General features: G+C 40.4%; 1 protein-coding gene across 3 annotated transcripts in view; it reads right to left on the reverse strand.

Annotated features, from left to right (window-relative positions):
• The window catches only part of traf3ip1 (TNF receptor-associated factor 3 interacting protein 1), a 38,376-nt gene that overhangs the window by 10,556 nt on the left and 9,398 nt on the right, over nt 1-18,422 (reverse strand). The window contains exons 3-15 of one of the 3 annotated variants that reach the window (XM_034208753.1): nt 15,679-15,840; nt 14,985-15,113; nt 13,926-14,339; nt 12,114-12,185; nt 11,880-11,900; nt 11,654-11,677; nt 11,104-11,179; nt 10,706-10,726; nt 9,262-9,340; nt 8,460-8,546; nt 5,978-6,113; nt 5,415-5,451; nt 5,209-5,285 (exon numbers count right to left, since the gene is read on the reverse strand). In XM_034208753.1, the coding sequence (XP_034064644.1) occupies nt 5,209-5,285; nt 5,415-5,451; nt 5,978-6,113; nt 8,460-8,546; nt 9,262-9,340; nt 10,706-10,726; nt 11,104-11,179; nt 11,654-11,677; nt 11,880-11,900; nt 12,114-12,185; nt 13,926-14,339; nt 14,985-15,113; nt 15,679-15,840 (1,335 nt within the window). The remainder of the gene's footprint in view (nt 1-5,208; nt 5,286-5,414; nt 5,452-5,977; nt 6,114-8,459; nt 8,547-9,261; nt 9,341-10,705; nt 10,727-11,103; nt 11,180-11,653; nt 11,678-11,879; nt 11,901-12,113; nt 12,186-13,925; nt 14,340-14,984; nt 15,114-15,678; nt 15,841-18,422) is intronic. The other 2 variants (XM_034208754.1, XM_034208755.1) reach the window with 2 other exon arrangements.

Here is an 18,422-nt window from a genome sequence, read left to right on the forward strand (position 1 = left end):
CTTGTAATTATGCCGTTAAAAGCTTCAAAGCTGTATTTATCATCTGAATTTGCCGAAACAAGTTTAATATTCTGAAAGCCAAGACTTTGTTTATTTGAAATCAGATGAAAACAAACTGTAACGGACCCTGCCGTGTTATCTATGATTACTATGCCTTACATTCATAATGTCAGCGGAGGGAGGGGAAGCGGCGCTGTGGAAGAGCAGAGTGTCGAGTGAGAGGCGAGCTGTGTTCTTCCCTTTACAAGCTTCAAAAATGCCTGTAGCTAGTGAGATTGAATATAACAATCAAAAATAACAAAATATACACAGCTAGATCAGATGGCGTTCTTTTTAGATGCGACTTTAGAGTAGAGGGGAATTATTTAGAGTAGAGGGGAATTATTTAGAGTAGAGGGGAATTATTATTATGATGTGTACAGTGTTCCGCGGCATCCGCTGCAAAATGTGGGGCAGGCCTGTAAAGTGGGGGGGCCAATGGCCCCCCCGCTTCCGGCGCCCTTGGTATGCAACGTGTGTGAAGCAGAAATCCTGCAGCTCCACCCGCTGTGACGGACCGGTGAGCGGAGCAACACACGCCTAAGAGTTAGACCTAACATACTTAGTTATTTTATCTACCTCTGGAACAAGCTAAACTAGATATACATATATTTATTCTTCACTGTCGGATCACTCATTCATTACTGGATCAGTGAGCTGCATGAGACGATACTGACAGGCTGTCAGGGGAGGGGGAGAGAGGAAAAGAGAGCGCTTCCGCTCATTTCTCCGGTGTTATTATCCAAAGTTAATGTAAACTTGAATAATTTACTTCATTTGAATGTAATAATTATGTTGGTTGTTGTTTGTGGAAGCTCCAGTGAATGAGCCCCATTAAGGGAGTTTTAAACATCACTTTAAATGGAAGATCCCCATAGGCCCCTCCCACTTGATCGGATCGGTATCGGCTGATACTGATTCCGGCGATCGGCCCCAAAATTGGCGATCGGAGCATCCCTAGTTATGATGTTTAGTGGTTTTATTTAGTCAGTTGTTAGCATCCGCCTTCTGAAGACACATAAAAGCTTTAAACATTCACGAGTCAGGTATTTACGTAAATATGTTATGACGTAGAACAAAGTGTAAAAATCTTGTAAGTTTGTGTTAACCATAGACCTTATTTTAGGCATCTTACCAAAAATAACCTTAGACTTTGAGACAAGGGAGTCTGGAAGTGCTTATATGCTTACTCATTCCCAGGTTTAGGACTCAATACACATGATTAATTTTATCCTGTTTGCATTTATGTTGTTTGACGGCAAAGTGCTCGAGGTGTAATCTTTATTTAGCAACAAACTGTGCTTGACAGATCAAAATTCTCATAGACATATCATAACATTGCATGGTACAGTGCAGTGTGGAATTCACCCAGTCATCACATGCCTAATCAGCTTAATTAGGAAATGCGTGTGAATATGTGATTTATGGACTACTTAGAGATTCTCTGAGTCAAGAGGAAGACATTCTTCAGTCTCCTTTGACAAGAAAAATGGGGTGCATGCATAAAGCCTGTCAGCAGTGGGGAAACCTCTAGGGTATCATTAGCTGAGAAAACAATCATTTAGACGCTAGTTGAGATTAGCTTCCATCATAAAGGAGAGAAGCTTCATTTCATGCGTTAATCAACTTCACCCTGGACAGAAGAGGGGGACGAGAGACAAATGTGCAAACCTCTTGATAGAGCTGCTCTGCCCACGATCAGGTTGAGTCAATGTAAGTTCAACTTTTAGTTGTTACCAAATAAAGAAGAATTTCATCTCACTGAATTGCCCCCCCCAGCTTCTTACAATCAAGACGGTCACAAAGATAACCGAAACAGGATTTATTCACATTCAAAATGAGATCTCACTTTTCTTTGGATGTTCAGTTTCTGAGCCATGACAAACACCAAGATGTGGCTTTTAACAGACAGGTACAGTTTTGTTTTGCCTCACTGATCTACTACCTGATGGTTAACAGGAGAGAAGAGTTGGTAGTAAATGACGATATAAAATAGGGAAGTCATGATACTAGAAATTCTGATGTCAGTCACAATTAAAAAATCTCAGATGTACTTCAGCATGCACCCTGTCGTTTGCATACTGTTATTTTGTATTATAAGGTTTGAATACCCTATAATAACATTGTAGTTTACCTTTGCCCAATCCATTTTCACTGTATAGAGCACGATTGCACCTTAAAGCAACTCTATGGAAATACCAGCTGCAAACAGTTAATGCTAACAAGCTTTCCTTCTGCCGAATGTGTTGTACATAATATTGCTTTGTCAGAAAATAAATAGGGTGCTTCCCCATGATGTGCTGATAAAATGTGAGTTAACTGTGTCCTAAATGCATCTTGTATGGACCCCGGAAGGACAGTATGCAATATTTTGTGACCTGACAATTTCTTGGCATCAACTTGGTCTAAGTTCCTTTTACATCGCAAAGTCCTTGAGCATCATGTTATACACAAGCACAATTACTAAAGAGTCCAGTTGCATGCAAACTAGCAGCTGACTGATTGGACAGATACACCCAATCCAGAAGACCCGAAACATCATCACCTTTAACAATTATATTTTCAAGACCCATGGATAATAGAATACTATATGCAACAACTTTAACGCTTCTGGGAACAATCCTTTTGGTTACTGCTGACAGTTTGAACAAACATCCCAATGGTTTTAACTTTGCGTTTCTGTAGAAGATCCGAGAGGTGAGCCAGGGAGCGAATCCTAGAGCGAGAAATGCCTCTGGGCATTGCTTATGGGCTTCCTCGCCATTTTTCATAGAAGCCCATTGAAAGGTCTGGCTAGATCATAAAAATAGCTAGGAGTCAGTGAGGTGAGGAGAAAAGCTTACGGCCACCAAGGTTACAGGATGTTGTTGTAAGGTCAACGTAGCCCCTTGGGGAGACAACTGAGATCACCACCCTGGGCTACGGGGTGAAGTAAAGAAAACGTCTTCAGAAAACTGAAACTAAAAATGGACATTGTGATTTAAAAAAAAAAGGTGGCTCATCATTTAAACATTCTCATGGAGAGCCATTTTGAAGAGTTGGAAGATATGACTTCTGATCAGAAAGTCAAAGTCTGATAACACATGCGAGTGCTTCAGGTCCTCATACATTCCTCTAACAAGTCAATATGACCTCTACAAAAGTAATATGACTAATGGAATGCCACAGGGCCATTTCCACAAAAAACGCTGGATGTTTATAAAGACACAGAGGTCTGCAGAGAGGAGTATTTATTTTCTTGACAATCCTGCAGAGAGTATTCTGGCCCTTCTCCTTCGTGACTCTCACTCAACAGCCACCCATTTGTATGCCACAGGGTTTATTTATACATTACAAACCTTCATCAAGGCTAATTTGACGGGGTAAAGAAAAGGAGGGGGAACAGAGTACACAAAAAATCTTATGAAAACGCAGCTGCTGCAAGGGGCAGATTCTGTCTAAATAAAAAAGAGAACTATCTTGGAATAATATACAATAGCGCTAGGGGTCATGAGGAAGGGCATCCCCATAAATATACAGCAGATTCTTCAGTCACACACACTGTGGTGGGACATGGCAAAATACAATCACTTGACTGTTTAAGAGTTCCTCTTTATTTACACTGCTAGGCAGTGGCTGTAACAATAGCTACATTAATCCAGATATGAGAAAAAGTAAAATAGGGTAATAACATGGGGTTTTTAAAGTATAGACCAAGCGGTCTTAAGGCCATGATGTCGGATCTTAAATCAGGGTGCTATGTGACTCAGTGTTTTGAACATTTGAGAAACCGAATAGCGGCAGCTGAAATTTCAAACCTGTCATACCACATAGAATGAGGAAGCTTAATATTTACATTTTTTAACCCTGCGTGTTTTTACCGTGATTACAAGAAAAGAAAAAAACACGACTCCATTAGGCTGACCTTCTCCACCCTTTCATGTCAGGAAGGAAGTCATTATAGTTCTTTATACAGCTGACGAGGCAAGGCCAATAATGATGGAGGGGCGGCCTGAGCAGTTCCTATGTGCAGACATACCTGTTAGAAGAAGCAGACCATACAGGATACTGAGGACCCTCCATTAGGGAAATTAGGAAACAAGCTTGTGTTACACAAAGAGCACAGTTTTTTGGGATGTTTTGCATGTCTGTGTATGCATTTGGTAATTTCATACAGATAAAAGTGTCGAGGTGGGTAGAGAAATGCTGGGCGTTCAAATTCCTGCCAAGCTTTTGCAGTTTTTCAGGTGTGAGTTACGAGGGATGAGATGGATCGGGGGCTTTTTTTTGCAAGAGTGGCAGGCAAAAACATCCATCAGAGTCAGGGTGGTCAGCGAGGAAAGGGATTGCTGGGAGAGTATGCTTCAGTGAAGAGGACCACCCAAAGCAGACAGCGTGGACTACAGACCAAACTGTAAGCTTCACACTCAAAATAACGAAGAAAGACGCCCGTTTCTCTACGGGTGATTAACAAGCTGACGGAGGGGAATGCGAGAGAGACAGCAGGAATTCGTCACCTCGGAGAAGATGGTGAATAGTGTCTAATATGGAGACAAAATCAAAGAGATGGAGGGAAGAAAGACGGAACTTTACATGGAACTTAAAGTTAATATTGGAGATTTAATGGAGGACTTTAAGGGACAAAATACAGAAGAAAAATGTTCTGGAATAACCGCAGTTCACACACAAGGGAAGGAGTGTAATTAGTCAGAACACGATAGCTCTAAAAGCTTTTCCTCTCAATCTGTACGCACAACAGAGAAGTCTGTAATAAAAACACAACAACGATAAGATATTGTGCAACCCATAGAAAGCAAGCTAATTTAGCTCCAGACATCTTGATGTGTGTACAAATGGTGTGTGTGGTCTGTTAGAGGCCAGGCTCGCTTGTCTGGTTATTAGCCCTTCAGCCTCACTGACGGGGGACATTTTTGTGGTTGCAAGGGGGTGCAATTACACCTCTCCGCTCCATTTGTTTATATCTTTCCTTTGATAATAACCAGTGTTGCGCTGGGTCCTTCACTGTGGCGAAAACATTTGCCCGGGAGAGAAAAGCTTGAATAAAGAATGGCTGATGGAAGAGATGGGGAGGTTGACATTTGAATAATGGATAAGGGGGAGTTTAAGAAAACTAGGCTGATACCGCCCTCTAGTGGAGAAGCAAAAAACAACTTCACCATTTGCACATACCTGTTCTTTAGCTTTGGGGGAGGATGGGGACACTTCATAGTCTTTTTTGGTCTCAAGGATCTTTTTCACAAGGCCACCTACAGTGAGAGAAGCAACATGAGGAACAAGGAAAGATGTGTTTCCTTAAAATCAGGAGAAAATGTGGCATTATTTAATCTTTTAACATAAGCTGAACAAAAAGGAAAAAAACAAACAAGGCCTCGTACCATGTTTGTCTTCACTGTCGAGTTCTTGTGCAGACCCCTAAAATAGAAAAGAAGAATTTAGTAAGTAATCAGCTGCTGCAGCACCTCCTTTCACCCTCTGTCTGAAACCAGAGCCCAGTCTGCTCTGATTGGTTAGCTGGTTGGCTCGGTTGCGATTAGTCAACCGCCTAAAGAAGTCCCGCCCCTTAACATATCAAGTACAATGTGTTGGAGAACTAGCCAATAGAAGTGTGAGTGTTACGTAGACTTTCTGTCCCTCTGGAGGGAACTTTGGGGTTTTTAGCCTTTGCAGACCATGTACATGCATACAGTAATAACTTACATAAAACAAACTACAGGTAAGAGAAAACACCAAAAAGCATAATTGGGCTCAGTTAACAACAGCTGGAAAATCTCAAAATTCGATGTTACCATAGAAACACACTGACACAGACCAACTGTGACTGTCTTAGTGCAAAGGTAACACATCGCAGAAAAAGAAACATGAGAAAAAAGCTTGTGTTTAACGAGGGTCTACTGCAATCCAATGTGTTTGTATCCAATGTACTGTTTAAGTCACTAACCACATCCATATCAGAAGCATCTGGAGGCGGGGGGATCGCCTCCTCCACGAGAAATTGCTCATCTTCATCCTCCTCATCCTCAGACTCCCTCTTCCCATCCAGGATGACTGGCGCTGAGGGCTTGGCACTGGACAGCCTGGAAGATAGACAAAGACATGTTGTTCTACCTGCTCCATCCATTAGTTACACACATCATCTTCATTAAGTGTGTGATACGTGTCTCCTGCTATTCTGGACAAGACTGTTTTTACCAGTTTACATTTCATTAAGGGAAACTTTGAATACATATGTTCACTAAGATGAGACAATGGCAAGTCCTTAAACCATAACTGTGAGTATATCAAATGTTTTTATTGACTAAAACTGTTTATCTGACTATCAAGACTACATTTGCATTTGACACAGGACTAAAACTAAATGTATTAATAGCTGACACACAGCTGCTCACAGTAACTGTTGGGAAAATACTGAATGTACTCTTCTAATATCAGAGTAGCACATGATAACAAAGGCCCTACGTAGCTATGTACGTAACCGGATGTATGATTACTTAGAAGAGCGTCAGGACACATTGTTTTAGGCATACGATAGCTATTAGGGGTGTTGAAATGAATCGTTTCTACGATGCATCGCGATGCGGACGTGGACGAATCTGCATCGATGCAGTGATATAACATAATCGGTTATAGCGTAGTAACGTTGCTTCCTGATTTTCCGGCCGCGGCTTTACAATAACGTTTTTTTTTCTGTCACTTTAATATCAAATCGGTCGGTGACGCAGAGATCAGGGAACAGACGTGACAGCGGCACAGCAACACCAAACACGGAGCAGTCTGCTTTATCCACCAACACAAGAACACCAGTCCAGAACCAACAGCAGAAGGACCCGCTCTGAATCACTCCGTGTCGCTGCGGCTCAGAGACACAGGGATTTATGTTTTTCAAAAATAATCGCGTTACAGTCATGTCAGGTTTTTAGTGGATTTAATTAAGTCTTGGATTGCAAAGTATGAATGTCCTCTAGCAATGTTCAGACGATATATACATGTGTAAAGTTTGTGAAGGCAGGAGGAAAAAAGCTCCCGCGATCACCGTCTCCTTTCCGTTCCTCCAAACCCCGCCCCCTCCCTGAAAATAATGAGTGACAGGCTGATAGTGACCCGATAGAAACTGAGATATAATTAAGCTAACTTAATCTCATACATTCATGGGATTTATGCAACAGTAAGACAGAGAATGTAAGTGTGCACCCACATGCAGTATTTTTGTTTGTATATGCTATTGTAAATACTCCTGTTGTCTGCTGTGTTCAGACTCAAGTCCTGTGTGTGATGCCACATTCAGGACATTCAGTGTCCTTTCTTTAACAGAAGACCGTTGCTAGAAGCTGCAGCTAGACTGCAGAAGCATTATTTTTTTGTTTTTGAGGATGCAACAACTTCACACACAGATATAGGGAGGCTATAATTCATTTATTTTGGTTTATAAATGAATGTCAAGACATTTATGTTATTGATTTCTGAAGCACTTTCTAAATAATAAAAAGAGAGTTCATCTGTATTTACTGCATGTATGCATTGATGAAAAATAAGCCATGTGCAGTAATATAGAAAATTGAGGATGCAACGCATTGGTATGAATCGTGATGCATCGGGATATTGAATCGAAGACAGGATCATCGTAATCGAATCGTGAGACCACTGAAGATGCACAGCCCTAATAGCTATGTGACAACGATTAACATGATAATTCAGCCTCTATGGAGATAGACATATGACTGTCATGTTTATTGTTTACGCAGGCCTTAGCTAATCTGAACTAAACATTGAATACTGCTTTGAACCGGTATTCTGCATCTCGTGACTGTAACTCCCTCTCTTGTATATAAGCATGTGAAGGACACTGTTCGGGGAACTATTTGTCCCACGCAGTGATGACTACTTCCATTCTTGCAAGGATAATAAATACATGTATCCTGATATTGAAGATCAAGACGGTGACGAGTGATATTTTTCTAACAGCAGTAAGCATACTGCCTTTATTGTGTGGCATCTTTTTCAGAAAAAGCGCCAGCGACTGCACGGTTTTAAATGTGTGGAGAAGCTTGTTTTTGACTGTTTGTAAGATAGAGAGTACTAAAAGACAGATCAGAAAGTTCATTTGTTGGAGCAAGTAGACCAGTTGGACCCTTGATGTTGCTGCCGGAGAGTGTTGTTACTTTTATCTTTGTATGTGGAATCCTCCTCGCTCTACAGCTGTCAGACTGAGTGCTGAGGCTTATTCAGACAAGTGTGAGAGCAAGAATTTTAACAGATATATAGTAGCAAAACAGATAATAAAATCCAAGGGGGCAATGGTGGTCTGTCACACGACAGCGGTGATACGGCTTTTCTACCAGAAAAGGCGCCATGTGGACACACATCGAACAGGAGGATTTTGAAATGGGACTTGTGACATAAGCGAGTATTTGTGATGCAGTCACCTCTCAGCTGGAGTCACTTCAGAGTAACTCTCCTGTTTCTTGACTCGGGGCGGGGCGGGGCGGGCGCTGCTGGGCCGAGGTATTCTCCTGTTGCCGTTGATGGAAAGGATCACACACATTACTGGAATGACAGGTTCAACTAACTGTTTTGGATATGTTTGCACTTAAACAAGTCAGTTTCATTTTGTTTAAACAATGGTTTTTTTCTTGATTTCTATTCCAGCCAAATCCTCTGTTAACATCTCCCTGTTATTTGCCAAATATATATTCTGTGACGGCTAATCTGACTGATTCAGATTCCAGAATGATAATTGTTGCTTGGAACAATAAACGTTCACAGCATTAATAACTGTAAAACTGCTGCCAGGCAATCATTCGTCACTGATTAGTCAGTTAGACAACAGAACATTTACAATCATCCAAAATATTCAAATGTGTGATCTACTGGAACTGATCCTGGATCGGGGCCAGGAACAAAAGTTTCAAAACTACCCTTGAACTTAAATCAACAAAGCAATAAAATGCAATGCAAAAACAACCTGAAGACACAACATCAGAAATGATCCAATAAGTGAATTGACATGTCAGCATTCTCAAAAAAACGCCATGTGCTTTATAAATGTATTATTTAAAAAAGGCTTCCTCATATTTGATCTAGCCTGGTTTATGGACATCTTTGACATAAATGAAAGAGCCTTTTAACGAGTGAGATATGAGACAAACAGTTAACGGGAGCTGTGTTTTTAGTAAGTGATGAGTTATGTCTGTGTAAGTAAGAAAGTTCAGCGTTGTCTGTACAGACCTGGAGGCCATGTCTGATGGTACTGTAGTGTCTCCATTTTCAAGGGGGGCCGTTCTCTGGACTAACAGAGCCTCTCCATCTGTGAAAAAGAAGACCAATAACTTGTGGTTAGATCTGCTTAATGTAGCAAAGAATTAGACTCGACTTAAGGTGCTCAGAGTTATAAAAACATGCAGTTAAGAAACTCAACAGCAATGCGTCTTTCCAGAAATCAAGATTTCTCCAGATAATCAACAGACTTAGTGAGAGCACTTTCATGAAGGAACTATTTTCTTACTACCAAAGTACAACTGTCAGCCGAAGCGTGCATCTACTCTGAGCAGAGGCTAATGCTCTTGAGATGTAAAGATGAATTGTGTCCTTCTTGGCTGAGATTTCACATTAGTTAGCTAACAAGATGCACATGTCCTTCTTTGCTGGGATACGTTTGGCAGGGGGAGTTCAGTAAAAAGAAAATTGCAGTTGAGTTTCTCATGTGTTTAAAAAAGCTGAGTGCCATCTGGTTCTTTTATATTGTAGAGAAGTCTGTCATATCTACGTACAATATCTCCAACACTTGTGGCAACTCACACCAAAACTACAGGTACTACAAGGAAGAGAAACGTGTCTATTTTGGAGGGACTGTCCCCTTTAACTTGAATGAAACAGGTGCTTTACCCACCTACGACAACTATTCATTTGGGCAGCTGACTGTGAGGAGGGGAATTGTATCCAAAGATGTAGGGCTGCTCGATTATGGCAAAAATCATAATCTCGATTATTTGGGTCAATAATTGTAATTGTTATTATTAAATGCGATTATTCATTGACTTTGAAAACATCCATTTATTGGAGAAAAAAAATGTGAACAGTATGTTTTTAACAGTTCATTACCCTGAACTTTAAGTATAATTCAACTGAAAAACCAAAAGAATATAATAATACAAAAATAATCGTTTTATTTCGATTACGTTGTTTTCGTAATCGTTGCAAGCCATAATGGTAATCGCGATTAAAATATGATTAATTGAGCAGCTCTACAAAGATGTCTTCCCTTTTCCTTTCTGTGCTATTTAGGTTTCTATGTCAAGTTGTACTCGTCTTTCTGGGCCTGGAAACCGCAAGCCTGTAAACGAGGAGTTGTTACGATATTGGGCTTTACACATAAACTTGACTGACAGGTGAACAAAAGAATGTTGCTAAATACTGAGTTAGTAGATTGCTTAGTTAATAATCAAACAAATATGGATTATTTAGTTCATTTATGCCAGAGATCACACTATCACTAATATTCTCCTTCATTATTAAAACCTACCCCGCAGCAGTCATCCAAATGCATTTCAGATCAAGTGCACAAACCCTCATGACACCATTTCCACATACAAAATGATGTTAGAATTGTATACACCTTTATATTCTTTTAGTGTATGCAACTGCACAAGGGAGATGATTAAAGAACAATTACCTCCTTCACTGTCGGATTCATCTGTCAGAGAGCAGGGAAACACAAGGCACGTTGTTACTTTTCTTTCTAATACAACTATCATTATAGAGTAATGTGACATGCAGGTGTGATAAACAGATCACAAACTGATAGTGTTTCTCTTGAAAAGTTGTTCTTAATGTCCGTTCTATGAAGCTTTTATTGCTTCTGCCAACAGTAATCTTGATTAGTCACTCCTACCTCCCACTAAGGAAACTAGTCAGTGATTGTATTAGACAGGTGGAGAGCCAATAGGAAGCTGTGAAATCTATTTGAACATTCTAAAGAGCCCTTCTGTCAATGATTAGAGTGGTGTTATTATATCTGTGTAACTGATTCAAATAGGGTGCTGGGGGAGTACAGAGTTGGAAGGGGGTTACCTTGACCTCCAATTTTGGGTCTCCTCCTCTGCCCTTTGGCAGATGAAGGCCGAGGTATTCTAACTGGACTGCCAGACTGTAAGAGGAGGAAAAGACAAGCAAGAGAAAGATATAACTTTAGGACCATAACCACAGAAAAGAAACACATCACTCATTATCCATTTGGAGGATTTGGTGAAGCCAAAATAATGCTATCCTCTCTTTTGTGCTAAGTGGTCATTATTTTCTTTGGTAAACTTTAGAATTAATTAACAGTATAGACCAATTAAACTATGAATACAGACAGACCTCTCCATGAAAAATAAATAATAATACGAATCCAATCCAAGCCAAACATGCTGCATGAACACAGTACAATAACAACATATTGAAATGAAATGGAAAAACAGTAAGAACCTACTTAAAATAGGCAAACATGCTAGATACATTGAAATATTACAAATAAACATGTCCTTAAGTGTCATAGTAAAAATACACAACTATTGACATTTAATTAAAAAAAGCAGAGCCGGCAATATAGCACATTGTGATTTTTAGAGTAAGTTCTTACCTGGTTCTCACCTGCTTCTGCAGGCTGCACAGGGAAACACAGTATTATAATGTGCACAGTTGCATTGATCAATTACACAGATAAGGAAAGGAAAAACAGTTCACATTATTGCCAAAATGTGCGCTAAGCTAAGTAGCCACCCAAAAACCATTGCTACACCACATCTTAGCAACACAATGCAATAAACTGCATAGCTCTATTTTTCTACTGCTTGTATATTGAATACCTCGTCAACTGGTTCGGGGTCCTTGCAAAAATAAGAGGCACAACATGAAAAAGGATATATTTAAACTTTTTACAAACTGCATATGATGTTATCAGTGACCAACTCTTAATTTGTTTTCATTGGTTGAGTTAATAATATACACGAAACGAGACTGCCACACTATGATTGAAGATGACAACATCCAATGATAGACTTGATATCATGTGTGACATGTATACCAAACAGAAAACTCACCAGTGGCACAGGTTTGGCTGCTTTGCTGGGCTCAGGGACGGGTTTCTGCTGTGGCTCCTCTGATACTCTGGCCTAGGTCAAAATGAATACACAGGATGTAAATAATGCAATTGCTAACATTTAAGATCCAAGTGAAGAGATGTTATTATCAGCTGTGATATATTTCAACAACCAAAGCTCTTTGTATTGCTTCATTAAAAGACCTTTGATGATGCTGTAACAAATCAGCACCTTTTTCTTAAATGTATATATTCTAAATTAGAATAGATTTACCCAATACAAAGGATTTTTGACTGCAACACTTTTTTCAAAAGGACATCATTTATGGACTTATTAAAAATGACTTAATAATAATAATAATTCCTTACATTTATCATAACACTTTTCCAGAGCTCAAAGCGCTTAACAGATACACATTACACACATATCAGACATTTTGTTAACAATGTTGTTATTCTTTGTAAATGTTTTACTTTTTGTAAAAGCTGATAAAAATCTGAAGGCAAAATAAATCTGTAAAATATAAGAATATGATTTACACAAAAAGCACTCGCCGTTTTATGCATTTACTCTATTACTATATATTTGATATATGAATGTGTTGTTTGTTTCTCCATGTGTTTATTTCTGTCTTGTTGTATGCATCTGATCCAGTTAGTTAGTTGTGAAATGTATGAAATGCCGTTTTGTAAATAAATAAATTAGGGCCGGGACTTTAACGCGTTAATTAAGATTAATTAATTACACAAAAATTAACGCATTTTAATCGCACTTATTTTTGCACCAAGGAACGTTTCTCACTGGATGAGTTTCAGGCGTACCGATTATACTGGAGCACCAACTAACGTTCATGACTTCAGACAACAACAAACCACAGTGAACAACAGTGGGAAATGTTGTTTTAAAAAACGGACGGATGGAAGCGTTGATAAGAGCACGGTTGTGTGCAAATTATGCAAAAAGGAATTTGCATATCACCGCAGCACATCAAGCCTCAAGTATCACCTCAATGCAAAACATATAGCAGCTAGCGTGGAAGCTAGCGTGGACGTTAGCCTCTTTTATCGCGTTCACACCAAAAAGAGCCGGTACTAAAATTAGTTCATGAGAACCTTTTTACCCCCACGAAAGTCCCTGCTAGAGAGCAGGGACTTTCGTACGGCTCTCTTGTGAGAAAAGAGCTATATTTCTGATTGGCTGGGCGGATTGCAAACCACGCCCCGTAAAACTCCCAAAAAGTTTTGTGAAGCCGCCATTTTATTATCCTCGCATTAGCATTATTAGCATTAGCATTATCCCAGCGCAGAAACGCAGAGAGACTAACTTATGGCAACACAAAATAAAACATGGGAGCGTGGAGATGAGGAGGTGTCGGCGTTCTGGCGATTTACTCGGAGGGCTTCTACTGAAGGCAGTCCCCAACTCCGGGGACTTCCGGCCGGGGACTTTGGGCGGCAGTATACGCCGTGAAGTGGTTTGCGGCCTGCCAGTAAACCCAAAGCAGAAGAAGAAGAAGTGACGTCAGCGGCTTCATTTGCCTAATCCACCCCCAGGTTCAAAGAGTTCTCATGAACTAAATTCTCATGAACCTTTGTGGGAAAAGTACTGCGGTGCGCCTAATGGTATACTAAAATCCATGTGAAAAAAATTGCTTCTCACTGTTCTTAGGTCAAATATTTATATGTGATTAAAAATGCGATTAATTTCGATTAATTAATTACAAAGCCTCTAATTAATTAGATTACTTTCTTTAATCGAGTCCCGGCCCTAAAATAAATACAAAATAAAGAAGATGTGCAGTTCAAAGCCCACCTTGCTGTTGCCGCTCTCTCCACTTCTGTTCCTCTCTTCCCGCTCTTTGTCTCTGTCTCTTCGTTTCTCTTTGTCTCGTTCCCGGTCCCCGCGTGAATCCCTGTCTCTCGTCTTTTCTCGGCCTTTGTCTCTCTCCTTGTCTTTCCCTCTTTCTCTGTCCCTCTCCTTCTCCCTGTCCTTCTCCCTTTCCTTGTCCCTTTCTTTGACTCGTCCTTTGTCTTTCTCCTTGTCTCTCTCCCGGTCCCGGCTCTTGTCCTTGGCATGTTGGTCCTGCTCAGTGCGTTGGTGTTTGTCGGAGCGCTCCCTGTCCCGGTGCTGCTCTTTGTCCCCGTCCCTACGTCTCTCCTGCTCTTTGGGCTGGTCCGGGTCCTTCTGCTCTCGGCTCCCGCTGCGCTCTGTGATCGTTTTCTTCTCCTGCAATTGCAAAAGTCAACAAGTAGTTGATTAGAGGATTTAATGCAAAGTGCCATCCACAGCTGCAGTGATCAAAAAACAAATCTGAATTGAATTATCTAATTGAAACCACGACAGGATAAATGCTAACAAAGACACTACATTTCACATCAAATATAGGGTTTAGCAATGTTGAATTCCTAATATAGAAACAAACAGTTTGTCTGTTAACAATACCATATTTGTTTTCTGTGTATTTGTTTTGTTTGAATCTGTATTTCTGGACAGTTTATGCTAAGCTAATATTATTAGTGTTATACTATTTTTTGTTAGATTCAAGTGGTGGCTGCAAAGTGTTGTTTCTGACTTGTGTGATACATACAATATATAAATATTGCCAACAACAACAACAACATGTCTTCATCTTACAAATGATTCTGCTTCATTACATATTTGTTCAAAAACAAATGTATTAACCTCGCTGTGATCTAATGAAACTGCAAAGAAAGTTAATTAATTCATGTGTTTTTTCCAATTAATCACTTTATTCAAATTGAGGATTTTGTTCAGGATTTGTTTAGGGTGATTAATGCTTCATCTGAAAACATCACCACAAGCATCAAATGCCAAACAAAATGACATTCTCTGACTGAAGAGGACTCTCGCCTCTCTGTCTGGATGGCGTTCCCGTCCCTCCCTGTTCTCCTTGTCCTGGGACCTGGAGGTGCCGGCTTTGGTCTTTATGTCCACCTTTTCTCCTGCAAGCACTCGCTTCACTGCATCGTCACTGGACAACTGTCAATCAAGGGGGGGGGGAACCATTCATTTTAACACAGAACATATCAATACTTACAGTTGGTTGAATATTTCAAAACAAAAAAAATGTAGCTACTTTAAGAGCTAAATGTGCAATCTTGTGTATTTCTCAGGTTGTAATAACTGTTATTCAAAACCATTTGAAAAACCTGTAACCATTTCTTTACTACAATTGTGACCAGAGAAATAAAAATAAAATATGTAAAATGTAGCATTAGATCTAAGAGGAGTACATACATTTGACATCATGTGAAATTAAAATATTGTTTAAAGAACAAACAAATATCCCTCAGGCACCGGCTCATCTGTTAATACTCTTTTATCTCCAGGGTTCAATTAGGATATGTCCAAGTTCTCCCTGAAGAGGATAGACGATGTTCCCAGGAGTCAAATACTTTGAATGTAAAAAATAACACTTCTCTTACAGGATAGCCATTACTATGTTAGTTTCTCCAGAATGACAATGGGATATTTTAGCCCTTTTAATTCACCGTTTATATCTTCATCAGTGTGTATATGTGTGTATTCCCCCGAGTGCACAGACCTTGTTGGTGCAGCACTTGGCTAAGGCCTGCAAGAACTCATTGGTTTTCTCGGGCTCGTGGCCGGCCACGATGCGCGCTGGCTTTGCCGCCAGGGGCTCTCCGCTCACCAGCATCACGACATCTATCGCTTTCTGGAGGAAATCTATCTTAGAGTCCTTATCCTGGAAAGAGAAAAGGATGTGGATATGAACAGGTATGTCAAAGTAGAGTTCAAAGATGTGCTTCACTCTGATTTCTCCCTTTCTTCCCCAGTGCTTTATATTCTGTTTTAAAAGATATCATTTACCTAGAGATGTGTTAATCTTAAAATATACTAAAAAGATCATGGTGGGATCTTTTTTTATGAGGATCTGTACCAAACAAATCCTTTTTTTTAAGTTCATAGCATATGAGTTGTAGGCCCAGATTGCTCTGCAGCACACACAACCCATATTGCAATTTTGATTAAATTACTAATTTGTTTTGCCTTACCAAATTGTTTCTCTGCCCTCAATATCAGCTCTCTGAACATAAACTCTAGCCATTTTGGGTTTTGTAAGGCAAAATGCTTCAATTATTTATTTATTGCTTCAATTATGTATCTATTGCATGCATGTTAATAAAGCTGACCCTATTTGAGATAAATGACCCTGACCATTTGAGTTTAAGTCACAAGGGAGGTATGTCACCAAATCTGCTCTTTTTCTTTTGGAATTTCGCATTCACATCACGACATCAGCGGTCCGGTTTATGCACAGTTCGTCAATTTGAGCCTCGTTCAACATAAGTAGGTGGCTCAGAATATGTGTACATGTACGATTAGCAACAGGTGGGAAAAACCAACTGTAGCAAGACAAGAAAGTGTTTATATTTAATCCAAATCAGTAAGCAAGAATAGTTGCAAAAGCATTTCTTGCATCGCCTGTCCCCTTGGAATTCTGCAAAAATCTTTCTCTCTCGACTCCATATAAAAGTTACTTACACTTACTGTAGGGATGGATATCGTTAAGGTTTTAACGGTACTACTACTTTTATCGATACCGCTTATCGGTCCGGTCTTTTAACGGTACTCTTATCGGTTCTTTTGAAAAAAAAAAAAAAGGTAAACTAACTAAAGACTACAAGGCTTATCTTTCTTACAGTGCAGACGCTTTTCTGCTTGCTCTTGCCTCTGCTTACTTTTTATGCTGATTTTCCTATTCTTATTCTCTGAAAACTTCGAGCAGCGGCTCCTGGACATTAACTTATCACTGGGACAGTTCATCTTCGTAAATAGACGGAGGGTTTCAGCCATATTTCAACATTTTTACGACGACGTCAGTCTTACAATAGCGTGGCCTAGCAACAGCTAAAGCCTGGTAGGCTACTGCTATTTAGCTAGTTGGTAGCAAAATGCCTCTGTTCTCTACAGATGACTTCCAGAAACTTATACAGAAGATGGCTGTGTTGGAAATGAAAATGCAACGGTTGGAAGTTAACGTGGAAATGAATGGACTATGTCGTGGGAATGACACGACTTTACCAGTGTTGCAAAATAATGGAGAAGGGTATGCTAACTCACAGCTAGTTAGCAGCTACAAGGATTCCAAGGAACAGGAGGGCTGTGTACCGGGTAATAAATCTACAAGTGGTAGTCCTCCCTGGAACTCTCTGGGTGCAAAGCCTAAGAGTAAATCATTTCCATGGGATTTGGGAGGACGGATAACAGGCAGAGCCCAGAGCTCCGAAATCTGTGATGCGACCGGCTGGCCTGCATTGTTATCACCCAGGAAGAGCGCCTCTTCAACCCCTATTCATACTAGGAAACAGCAGTGGACAGCTGCTAAAGGGAGAATTACAAACAATCCTCCGAAACCACCAAGTGTGCCAATCCAGAACAGATACGCTCCGCTGACCGAGAACCGGAGATCTGATGACCTGGATAACCTGTCCTCTTCACGCAGCAGGGTAAGGACCAATAGCTACTCCAAAAGTAAAAGGCTAGAGGGAAAGCTAACGACTGGGCCTGAAACTCTAATTGTGGGTGACTCTGCTGTAAGAGATGTAAAAGGTCTGTGTAATAAGAACACCAAAGTACTCTGTTTTCCCAAGGATGTGGTCTCTGACTTGGCTGAGAAGATCCTGCATATTGGGGCTGAACATCCGACTGTGAAGAATGTGGTACTGCACATTGGAACAAATGATGTTGTGAAACAACAGTCAGAAGTGCTGAAAGAAGACTTTAAATGTTTGTTGGAAACTGCCAGCTCTCTAAATGCAGAGGTGTTCATCAGTGGCCCTCTACCGCCAGTCAGAAGAGGAGTGGAGAGATTCAGCAGATTGTTTGCACTGAACACCTGGCTTTCAACGGCCTGTACTGACCATTCTGTTCATTTTATTGACAATTTTAACTTTTTCTGGGATCGCAGACATCTTTTCAAGGCAAATGGAGTTTGCCTGAACAAGTCAGGAGTGAAATTGTTTATCTCTAACATATTCAACTGCCTGCGTCATCAATCTGTTCCCTCTGCCAAGGACAAGCGGCAAGAGGAATCAAAACAGGAGAAAGACACAACACATCACGCAGAAAACCCTGAAGAATTATCACTGCACCCGCCTGAGGAATGTTCTGATTATGGGAGACCTATGAGACAAATGGAGGAGTCTCCACTGCCCGTCACCCCCCCCCCCCCCCCCCTGTCAACGCCTTTGAGGATACTCCGTTCACCCTTTCACCCTCGCCCACCCTCCTGGAGATCGATGAACACACAAAGGAGATACAGAG

The sequence above is a fragment of the Gymnodraco acuticeps genome, unplaced genomic scaffold (assembly GCF_902827175.1).
Source record: "Gymnodraco acuticeps unplaced genomic scaffold, fGymAcu1.1, whole genome shotgun sequence".
Taxonomy (NCBI): Eukaryota; Metazoa; Chordata; class Actinopteri; order Perciformes; family Bathydraconidae; genus Gymnodraco; species Gymnodraco acuticeps.